Source organism: Rhinoderma darwinii, chromosome 1 (genome assembly GCF_050947455.1).
Source record: "Rhinoderma darwinii isolate aRhiDar2 chromosome 1, aRhiDar2.hap1, whole genome shotgun sequence".
Lineage (NCBI taxonomy): Eukaryota > Metazoa > Chordata > Amphibia > Anura > Rhinodermatidae > Rhinoderma > Rhinoderma darwinii.
The window spans coordinates 232,806,317-232,818,646 of NC_134687.1; the positions used below are offsets into that span (position 1 = coordinate 232,806,317).

At 41.8% G+C, this 12,330-nt stretch overlaps 1 protein-coding gene across 5 annotated transcripts in view; it reads right to left on the reverse strand.

Moving 5' to 3' along the window:
• Window positions 1-12,330, reverse strand: part of TNKS (tankyrase) — a 253,487-nt gene that overhangs the window by 164,944 nt on the left and 76,213 nt on the right. For all 5 annotated transcript variants that reach the window (XM_075862262.1, XM_075862280.1, XM_075862253.1 and 2 more), the window contains exons 4-5: window positions 7,721-7,757; window positions 6,043-6,118 (exon numbers count right to left, since the gene is read on the reverse strand). In XM_075862262.1, coding sequence (XP_075718377.1) covers window positions 6,043-6,118; window positions 7,721-7,757 — 113 coding nt within the window. The remainder of the gene's footprint in view (window positions 1-6,042; window positions 6,119-7,720; window positions 7,758-12,330) is intronic.

The following is a 12,330-nucleotide window of genomic DNA, read 5'->3' on the forward strand; positions in this document are numbered from 1 at the left end:
AGAGAGTTTTATTTAATAGGTGACAATCGTCTAATCGCTGGAGACCCCACCGCTGGGACTGTCACCGATCGGGAGATGAGGATCGGCCGCAGTGAGAAGGAGAATGAATGGAGCAGCAGCGCGCACGTTCTACCGCCACTTCATTCAAAGTTTATGGAAATGACGAAAACAGCTCTCTACTATTTCCATCAGTTCCATAAACATTGAATGGAGTGGCGGGCGCATGCTCAACTGCTGCTCTATTTCGGGACCCTGTTCTCCTGATCAGTGGGGGTCCCAGCGGAAGGGCCCCCAGCAATTTGACAATTATCACCTTTAAGAGAGTTTTTTTTTGTTTTTTTTTAAGTAGCAATATTTTCTTTTAGGCTACATTCACACGAGCATGACACATTAACGCACGTAAATCTTTCAGTGTGCGCTGCATATTTGCATCAGTGCGCGCTGTGTATGGCATGTGTTTTTCATGCACTTGCAAGCACTTTTTTTTTCTCAATGTAATTGATGCGTGAATACTGACAGCACACGGATGTGCGTCCGTGTGCTGTCCGTGGTTTTCACACACCCATTGACTTCAAATGGGTGGCTAGGTGCGTGAACTACACCAATATAGGACATGCAGGGAGTTTCACGCAACGGACACTCACTGCATGAAAACTCGGATGTGTGAAAAGCCCCATTGAAATGGGTCCATGTACTGTGCATTTTTTAAACACATGGACAAGAATCATGCTCGTCTGAATGAGCCCTTAGGGCTTGTCCACACAACGGAATTGCAATTTCTGCAGCAATTCCTTTGAAAGCAACAGACTTTCTGCTGCTGGAAACAACGCACCATTTCCTGCGTTTTTTTACTGCACAAAATGGTGCGTATTTTGCTGCGTTTTGCTCAATGCTGGGAGATGGTGAGGTCTCCTCTGAAAAACGCAGCAATTCAGTCCACTTTCCGCAGCAGGAATTGCATGCTGCAGTACGTAAGATACGCACCGCAGGTCAATTTAGGCTCTGAATTTTTACGCAACGTGTGGATGAGATTTCTTGATCCTCATCCACTTTGCCGCTACTGTATTCTGCTGCGTTTTTTCCGTCCGCAATTCCGTAAAGAAAAAAAACGCATCAATTCCACAACGTGTGGACGAGCCCTTAGGGCTCGTCCACACACAACGGAATTGCTGCAGAGAATTTCTGGAGCAATTCCGTTGAAAGTCAAACGTATTCCGCTGCGGCAAAAACGCACCATTTCCTGTGTTTTTTACTGCAGAAAACGGTGCGTAAATTGCGGTGTTTTTCCCAATGTTAGTAGATGGAGACATCGCAGCAATTCAGTGCACTTTACGCAGCAGGAATTGACATGCTGCAGTCCGAAAAATACACAACGCAGGTCAATTTCGGCTCAGAAATTTTACGCAGCATGTGGATGAGAGTTGATAAATCTCATCCACTATGCTGCTACTGTATTCTCCTGCGTTTTTTGTCCGACATTCCGGCCGGAAAAAAGCGGCATTTCAGCTTCGTAAACAGCAATGGAGCAGTTTCCCCTACACCTATGCAGTTGTCAGGTTTCACTACTTCGCTACATGATCACTAATTGGCTGTTCGTGCCATCAGAAGAAATAATCAACCTTAGGTAAAACCGGAGGTAAAAAAAAAGAGAGGTAAAACCATGGGCCCGGACTGTTGTCACAAGCTTTCACAGAGACGCATGGGCCTTCACCATGGAATCCCATCTAAACAATGCCCAAATCGAAGAAGCATTTATTTAAAAAAAAAAAAGGTTTCATGTTTTGGTCCCATTAACAGTGTACAGCATGATTTACAATTTACTGTGTAATCTTATTACATGGTCAGTGACCTTAACTGCATCGCCTGCAGCCATAGTGTAAGCAGAGGTAGGCAATTTATCAAATTCTGCAGTAAAGGATTTAGAGCATGCTGTACATACAGATGTGCAAACTACTCAGCCATGCAAAAGGTTATTTAAAGTGAAATAGTCTCTTTCTCCATAAAGCAGTCACGTAGAATTCCTCCAGCAAACAATGCAGGGTACCCAATTATACAACCACCAATCGGAGCTCTCCTTCCACATTTTACCTGTCAGTTTAGATACATTATGCCCATGTATTCAGATGTAATTCTGAAATACAGACCTAGCAGACGTCAAAATACCAATGAACTGCTACAAATGAAATATTCTTACAGACGAGTGCACATCTCAACCTGTCCAGGCTAATTGGTTCACACCAAGCCTTTGCTTGTAACCACATAAGCGATTGGATTATCGGACTCAAGACAAGTGGATCATAATCTTCATTAATGTAAAGAATGCTAACAAGTACTGGTTGACTTGGTGTGTTAGCAGTTATTGGCGGTAAAGTCGGTAGTGTATCCTCAATATATATTCAAATGAAGAAGTACACAGCACCCAAGGAACTCATAAGACCCTCCCTGTAAGGTGCAAGGTCTTCTGAATGGCTCTTTAAAGCAACTCCCCACTCTAGTTAATAATTCCAAGAGTCATGAATCTTCCACGGTATCTGCTGGTCCTCAAATACAAAAAGCCCACGTATGGAAACATGTAAATTTGCCCATAGCTACTAGTCAGATTCCAGCTCTCTTTTTTTTCAGGGCAGTGTTGAAAATAAAAGCAGTGCGCTGATTGGTTGCCATTGGCAACATGGTCAGGTTTTGTTAGAAGAGATTTGTATGCACAAGGCCCACTGTTGTACGCGGGTGTTTGCATTCTGCCTATGGCTTTGTAGGTTAAAAGAAAACTATGATTTTCCTGCAAACTTATTGGCATGTATCATACACTAGTAAAGAAAGTCGTTTTTAGAAGAATGGTATATTACAGCTGTGTTCACTATATTATGAAAAAGGTATAACCCTCAAAAAAATTCTACACTGGCCCATTGTAGAGGCACAATATGTAAATTGTGGAGATGGTAATCTTCTTACCGGTGGCTGTATTTGTGAGTTATCCCCTCCTTTCTGATCCTCAGATGTGTCATGTGACCGGCAATCGGACTCTCCAACTGCCACAGCGTCTCTTGTGGACAGGAAGTCTATCTCTCTATTCATTACTATTACAACCTCGATGTGAGTCTTAGGCCTGATTCACACAAACGTGTTAAACGTCCGTGGTTCGGCAGTTGAAACAGCGGCCGTCCCACGGACCTATGTAATTCAATGTGGCCATTCACACAGCCGTTGTTTCAATGGACCGTGTGAAGGGTCCGTGGGAAAATAGGACATGTCCTATCTTTTCACGCATCACTCCATAGACTATCTACTATGGTGGATGCGTGACATCGCGTCCCGCAGCACTGAGCACAGATGCACCTCGGACGTGAAAAACTGCAGGAATGAATGGAGAAACAGACTTCCTGTCCACACGAGACGCTGTGGCAGTTGGAGTGTCCTATTGCTGGTCACATGACACAGCTGAGGATCAGAAAGGAGTGGATAACTCACAAATACAGCCACCGGTAGGAAAGTTACCTTCACCACAATTTACATAATGTGCCTTTCCAACGGGCCAGAGAATATTTTTTTTTTCTGGGAATACGTCTTTAAAGAGGCTCTGTCACCACATTATAAATGCTAATGACTTTCTTAATGCCCAACTGGGCGTGTTTTACTTTTTGACCAAGTGGGCATTGTGGAGAGAAGTGTATGACGCTGACCAATCAGTGAATAGACATCACTACCAGCCAGGACGTGATGTCTATTCAGAATCCTGACACTTCGCTAACGCTTGTGTGTGATTTACAGCACGCGAGATTACGCTGTAAATGACAGCCCAGCGTGATCTCGATGTGCTGTGCATCAATCACAAACGTTAGCGAAGTGTCAGGATTTTGAATGGACATCACGTCCCGTCATACACTTCTCGACAACGCCTACTTGGTCAAAAAGTAAAATACGCCCAGTTGGGCATTAAGAAACTCATTAGCATAAAGCTAAAATAGGTCTAAATAAAAAAACACTGCTGTAATCTACATTACAGCGCCGATCACATCATGTACAATATAGGCCACTTATAATGTGGTGACAGAGCCTCTTTACAGTATTAAACCACAAGTAAACATGGCATTTTTGTAATAAGTATGGCGGGACGACGATAATTTTATTCGCACAGTGTTAAAGGGGTTGTCTGGGCAAGTGCAGTTTTCGTACCGTATAGGTCATCAGTATACGATTCGTGGGGGTCGGACAACCGGACCCCGCACGATCAGCTGTTCCGGCTGCCACAGGTACCGTAAGTTATACAGTGATCAGTGATGGAAGTAGGTGGCTCTGTACACTGTATTGTGGTCGTGCTGGGTTACTGTAGCTTTGCTTCTATTCAAGTGCATAGGAGCAGAGCTGCAGTACTATGCTGTGACCGGAGCCATCTGCTTAAAGGTGTTTTCCCACTAACTAAAATACAGTTAAATGTGTCCATAAATGGCAGTTATACATTTGTGCAATTATATGTCATTTTCTAAAATGTACAGTTATAAAGCTATATTACCATGCCTCTGTCATAAGTTTTGTTGGGTTACTGGTGGCCCTTGGATACCACCATAACCCATTCCTCTGGCCGTGGTTGGGAAAAGACACATCCCTACCATAGTATGGTCACTTTCAATGTTCAGTCGCCGATTCCCGGGTGTATACAGTCTTGCTGAAATGCAAGGTTAGCAGAAGCACTCGGGAACAGTTGCCAGTTCCCGAGTGCAGGCGGGGATTAGAACAGCGCTACTGCTGCGCATGCGCAGTTGCAGCCACAGGCTTGTAGTCACACCAAGTACTCGGGAATAATCGGACGTTCCCAAGTGCAAACGAAATAAAGCGCTTTTATTAGAACATTGAAAGCGACCACAAAGCCATACTATGGTCAGGATGTGTCTTTTCCTGACCATAGCCAGAGGAACGGGTTATGGTCAGATCCAAGGGCAACCAGTAACGCAACAAAAAACCTATGACAGAGGCATGGTAATAATATATCTTTAGAACTGTACATTTTAGAAAATAACATGTAATTGCACAAATGTATAACTGCCATTTATGGACACATTTAACTGTATTTTAGTTCGTGGGAAAACCCCTTTAAGTCACCGACCACTGCATAACTTCCGGTGCTGGAGGAATCCAATCAGTGCGGGGTCCGGGTGTCTGACCCCCACCAATCATATACTGATTACCTGTCCTGTGGATAGGTCATCAGTATGAAAAACCGCCCCTTGCCCAGACAACACCTTTAGTGCGACCTATTGCTCCTTAGTCGGTCTCCACAGAGTAGATATAACCCAGTTAGACATAGAGCTGCCATATATATTAATCAATAGGTGAACATGCTGCTGCTTCTCAAAAGGAGACCCAAAATTACAATAAGCACAGTTTGTTTGGCGTCTCTTTATAGCCCAACATCAGACCAGTATTTTAAATTTCTCAACCAGTTTCACAAGAGCTAGACAGATGCATATATCTCAACAAAACTACAACGGCTGGCCATACAAAGACGGATTACTGGCCGGATCATTGCATCGAGCGGAAACAATGAATGAGTTCTGTTTCCACATATTGTGCTAGTAGAAATAAGAACATGCTATTGAACGTTGTAATTTACACTATATGCTGATGCTGCCCTTGAGCGGAGATCTTGGGGGCCGCGGAAGAGTACTGTGGCCCTCATTTATCAAAACTTTTTTGTTGCCCATAGCAACCAGAGCTCAGCTTTAAATTTCTCCTGAGCAGTTTATGAAATGAAAATTGCGTTGTGGTTGGTTGCTATGGACAAGGGCAGTTTTGCGGCTAGACCGTTTTGATGAATAAAGCCCTGCCGTGTACATAATATGTAGCTTGTACGTAGACTGGCCAGACTTCACATCACGTACATTCAGTTGCAGTCCTGGAGATCTGGGTTTATAGTGTAAATTACACATTTTAATAACCTGTTGTCCTTATTGATATGAACACATACAGAATGCTGTCAAATATCTGTGTTATTACGTACACTAAGGTAGAATGAGAAAACAAAACACTCAGCGCTATTGTGCTCACCTTGCGTCCATCACTGGCATGGCAGTTCACATTTAAAGGTGTAAGCAGAGCCATGAGTTTTTCCTCATTCCCACTCCTATAAAACAAATTCAAGAAGAAAAAAAAAGGATCATTTACTGGGATTCCAAACCCTCCCATATTACCCCAACACATTTTTAAACACATTTGCTGCATTTGTGGCTGCTGACCGTTTTTAAATAGTGGGCATAGAACTGGCAAATAGCATCTGAAAACTTGCGTCTTAAATTTAAAAAAAAAATTGCCAGACGTGCACAAGTATGTGATATTTATTACAGGTGCCAAGATGAGCTTTTTCAAGTGCCATATGTGCCACTAGGCCTTTAAAATGTAACTGGCAGAAGAATGCGCTGACAGATACTGCAGCATAAAATGGAACTAAAAAGCAAGCAAATGCACAGAATCCGGCGTGTTCGGTCCAAAGTTACACATGCAGTCAAATCATTACTAGAGAGACGCTGGCAGAATGACACTGGTTGAGTATCATTATTGCAGTAGATTCCAGCACTCCCCCAGCAACAAAACTGGTACCGATGCCATGGCTTGTGCTTATTTGCATACTCTTTGACAGTCGCTTAGATTTACGTGCAGTTAGCCTGTAAGAACTAAATAATTCAATGAAGTATTTCTGCCCCAGCGTTTAAAGTCGTTCCGTGGCAGCCCACTCAATGTAAAGTAAATGCAGTAGATACTGTAAATAAAACCTAGATCCAGCGCTATATCCTCTAAGCAGTTGGTCAATAGCATTGACTTCTTGTTCTCTCTGCCCTTCAGATCTATGCAGCTTTTAAGCATTCAGTTCCTGCTGTACATTGTCATACACCCCCTTCCAGCTGAATTTTGTTCTCTTTTTAATTTCATTATTTTCTTAATTTAACAAGACATCCCTTCTAAAAGTGGTTGCTCAATATTACTTTTACATCACATCAGTGGCTTTCATAACCTATTTTGTATAACATTAATATTTCCGCATACACATTTTACTTAAGACAACTGTGCTAATGTTTATGTAATAAAAGCCCTAAGAAAAACTGTTTAAAAAAAAAATCTAAAAAAAAAATCGTGCAGTACACAACTTTATTAAAAAAAAAAAAAATTTATCCAAAAAGGCATTAAAGAATTCCACAAGTGATAACAGATCTAACCAAACACTGTGCAACTTTGGAGATGGGAAGAGTCCGTACACTTTATTACATATTTTATATTCAATTAACATATAAAATATATATAGTAATCCCTTAAACCAATGTAATAATGCACATCTTGTAACATCATTTTGATGAAAAGAAAAAAAAACAAAAAAAACAGTATATGGGTAAGAACGAGATTACGGCAGGCATTTATTCTGCTGCTTAAAGGGGAAGACTGGGTATGATATATTTCCGCATACAGCGAAACAATCACATAACGTTATCGTAAAAGACAATATTTGGCATGTCATCTCTATGAATCCCCGGTTCTGCTTCTTGTAGGCAGCCAAGTGTGCAAAGATCCATACTAATGAACTTGGCCAGCTATGGAGTGTACGAGTGAGCACCAACAAAACAATAACACTGCAATGCTATGCTATTGAAAGCCGGCTGTATCCTTTTACCCATCATCCCCCCCTCTTCCCTTCTTCACTCCCCTGAAAGGCAATGGAAATTTAAAGCGCACTCACCTGGCAGCTTCCAGGAGTTCGTCCTTCTTGTATTCACCTAAATGATTGCAAAATATCATGCTGTTAGCATTGAGTAGGAGGTAGCAAGAGAAATGTACAAGCTATCCAAGAACAAAATAAAGACAGAAAAAACGAAGGAGAGAAAAAAAAGGAGGAGAGAGAAGGGGGGAGAGCAACAAGCCCACACCCAGGCTGGGTGATGGAGCAGTGACGTTAGCCAGATTGTGAAGGCAGCATCATCAGTGTCTTGGAGACGGGCAGCAAATTGACGCAGCTCCTTGTCCAATCCTCCCATGAAATGGCTTTCTTTAGACAGCCAATGAATGTGAAATTGTGTGTCCAGATACACATTGTGTGCCGACAACTGCATGCCATCCACAGACTATGTCCATTTGCTACTTTCATTACACCCTCCTCTTCTGCCATCGTGAGTGGGCAGTCATACTACACATGGTAAGTAGAAGGCATCCAGACAAAAGGAAGCCACTGAGCAGATTTCCAAATGATACCAATTAGTAGTCACATCCGAGCCCCACCCCTAACCTATGCAAACAAGATTCTCCAGGGGATGTCATATCAATACATCTACCTACTCCTTTCCCTTTGTGCGTAGCAAATTATTTTTAGATTGCCTCAAGAGTAACGTGAACAGAGGAAAATGACTGCATCCAATGGGGAGACATGATATGCTAGAGACAGAGCAAAGTATAAAATAGATTAGCGCTGTAAACCAATAGATGACCACCATACATCACTATCCGACACAAAATAAAACAGCACAAGGGGGAGGAGCGAGAATATTAAAAGGCCAAGCTCGCCCTGAATTAACCTTCTACTAGAAACAGTATATTTAATATACCTATCAACATGGCATCAATAGAATTCATTATACAGTCCGTGCACACACAACTGGCACATAAAATACTACACCAAAGTAAAACACAACAGTCATCCTCAGCATGCAAAATTGTGGCACAGACCACGCCTGATTGACACACACACACACACACACACACACACACACACACACACACACACACTACATTGATTTTACCACAAAACAAATGTGAACCTTGGTGGATCTGCAACATCAATTTTATTGGTTTCCCATGGTAAACCAACAACCAGAAGGAATGAAATTTGCTATAGGCTTGTATGGGAGTTACGGAAACAGCTGAGCAGAACTTCCGCACAGCCCACTCTCCACTAGTCTCCGCCGCACCAGGCAAAAATGGGGTCTAGCTTCCCACATTCTTGATACAGGTGCGGGTCCAACAAAAAATAAAGCCGGGATTCTGATGCCAATTATTTTTCCCTTATTCCTTCTAAATTGCTCTGCATATCTAATAACCTGTGCATTTTGCAGTTCTCTGTCTTAACCCCTTAAGGACACGGCCAATTTGACTTTTTTTAATTTTCGTTTTTTCCTCCCCGCCTTCCAAAAGCCATAACTTTTTTTATTTCTTAGTCGACATGGCTTGTTTTTTTGCGGGAATAGATGTAGTTTTTCATGGCATCATTTATTGTACTGCATAATGTACTGGGAAGCTGGGGGGAAAACGTATTTGTGGGGTGGAATGGGTACAAGAAACAGCGATTACAGAATTTTTTTGGGGGGGGAGGGGTTTGTTTTTATGGCGTCCATCAAGCGGTAAAAACAACATTCACCTTATTCTACAGGTTGATACGATTACGGCGATACCAAATTTAGGTTTTGTTTTATGTTTTAACACTAAAAAACAAATGTTTTGTGTTGCCATGTTCTGAGAGCAATAGCTTTTTTATTTTTCTATCAATTTAGCGGTGTGGGGGCATAAATTTTGTGGGATGAGCTGTAGTTTTCACCGATATCATTTTGGGTTACGTGACATTTTGATCACAGCAATTTGCATGAGTTATATATTTTATTTTTAACGGCGTTCAACACTATATTGTGATAGCTTGGACTTTTACGAACGCAGCGATACCAGTTATGTTAACATTTAAAAAAAAATGTAACTATGCTTTAGGGGAGAAGTGGGAAAAAATTGTTTTTTTTTTAACTCCTAATACTTTTTTTTTGGAGCATAAAAAACAAACACTGTTTTTTACTTTTTTATTTTTTTATTAGTCCCCCTAGGGGACTTGAACCGGTGATCGCTTGCATGATATACTGCAATACTAATGTATTGCAGTATTTGGTAATTCTGACAGTCTGCTTCGAAGCCCTGTCGGAGGCCTTTATTAGGACCCCAGGCTGCCATGACAACCACCTTCACCGGCCGATCGCGTTGCGGGTGAGGGGTTACACGATGGTGTGTTTGAAAAGGCACCCCCCCTGATTCTAACAATTTAAATGCCACAGTCGCGATTGACCACAGCATTTAAGGTGTTAACCGGGCGGAATCAAAGTGATCTTTGATTCCGCCCGTTGCAGTGAGGTGTCAGCTGGTCGCCTGCTGAGTATGGAGCGAGCTCAGCCCGTTCCATACTTCCACTTAAAGGCTCACAGGTCGTTAAGAGGTTAACAGAATACAATACAAATATAATATTATGGAGCTACAAAATTGAAATCGAATGAACACCCATTAAAGCTTATTTTTTAACACACTGTATGTGGACATAGCAATATTTGATCTTCAGCCACAAGTATTGGTGTTTTTCCTGTTTCTTTGCATTAGAACCTGGAATTAAAATGGCTTTTAAATGTGATGTTATGTAATGAACCTGATAAAAAAAAAAATTGTTTCAAATGTTACAGTGGAATGCCAAAAATAACTTCAGGAAAACAAACCCGGATAAGTTGCATATATGTACTCATATACAGTTAGGTCCAGAATTATTTGGACAGTGACAAGTTTTGGCATTTTAGCGGTTTGCCAAAACATTGAATATACAGTTAACATATTTTTCGGACTATAACACGCACCTGACTATAAGACACACCCAGGTTTTAGACAACAGAAAATTGGAAAAAATGTCATATTTTACAAAGAAAAAAACTATTGGTTAAAAAAAAATGATTTGTTCAGTTTCACCACATTCTGAGAGCCATAACTTATATTTTTCCATCGTTTGAGCGGTGTGAGGGCTTAGTTTTTGCGGGACGAGCTGTAGTTTATAGTAGCACCATTTTTTTGGTACATCTATTATGTCATTCTTTTTAGAAAGGCAATGATTCTGGGGTTTTACATTTTTTTATTACACCGTTCACTGTGAAAGTCAAATAAGTATTAGTTTTGGACTTTTACGGACGCAGCGATATAAAAAAAATTTTCTCTTACATTGTGCTTGGGGAAAAATGGGAAAAGGGTTTTTATTTTTTTACACTCCTGAAAATGTATCTAACTTTTTTTTTTACACATTTTATTAGTTCCTCTAGGGAACTTGAACCAGCGATCATTAGATCGCTGGTACAATACACTGTAAAACATGGATGAGTTACAGAAACAGCGCAACTCGCTGAGCTACGCTGTTTCCGTAACTCCCATAGTAGTGAATGGCAGTTACAGAAGCAGCGTAGCATGCTACGCTGTTTCCGTTACTATCCAGTTCTATGGGAGTTACGGAAACTGCGTAGCTCAGAGAGTTATGCCGCTTCCGTAACTCGACCATGTAACCAGGAAGAGGCCGGAAGACAGCGGAGTAAGATAAAAAGAGGTTTAGGGGGCCCCGTTCTAGAGGTAGATCCCGTGGATATGTCAAATATCCTTCATGGGAAAACCACTATAAATTCCGCGGTCGCTATTGACCGCGGCATTTAACTAAACGGCCAGGAACAGTGTGAACGCTATTATTGGCCATTAGAGCAGCGTGCCAGAAGCGGACACCTGCAGCGTATGGAGTAGGCTCAGCGCGTGAGCCCGCTCTATACATCGTCCCCCTCCATGATGTGCCGGCACATCACAGGTCGGGAAGGGGTTAAGTAACGAGCAGTCAGGGGGCCCGGCGCTGCCGAGTCCCTTGGCTGCCAACTATAAGACGCAGCGACTTTTTAGCAAGATTTATTGTTGCTAAAAACTGCGTCTTATAGTCCGAAAAATACAGTATATAATCAATATGGGCTTAAAGTTCAGACTCTCAGCTTTAATTTAAGGGTATTCACATCCTAATTTGAGGAAGGGTTTAGGAATTACAGCTCTAAAATATGTAGCTGCCTCTTTTTCAAGGGACCAAAAAGGTAATTGGACAATTATCTCAAAAGCTATTTAATTGGCTATTCCCTCGTTAATCCATCATCAATTAAGCAGGTAAATGGTCCGGAGTTGATTTCAGGGGTGGCATTTGCATTTGGAAGCGGTTGCTGGTGATCTCGTGGACTCCAAAAGGCCTGGACGTCCACGGAAGACAACATTGGTGGATGATCACAGAATCCTTTCCATGGTGAAAAAAAAACCCTTCACAACATCTACCCAAGTGAAGAACACTCCCCTGGAAGTAGGTGTATCAGTATCTAAGTCTACCATAAAGAGAAGACTTCATGAGAGCAAATACAGAGGGTTCACCACAAGGTTCAAACCATTAATCAGCCTCAAAAATAGAAAGGCCAGATTAGACTTTGCCAAACAACATGTAAAGAAGCAGCCCAGTTCTGGAACAGCATTCTTTGGACAGATGAAACTAAGATCAAC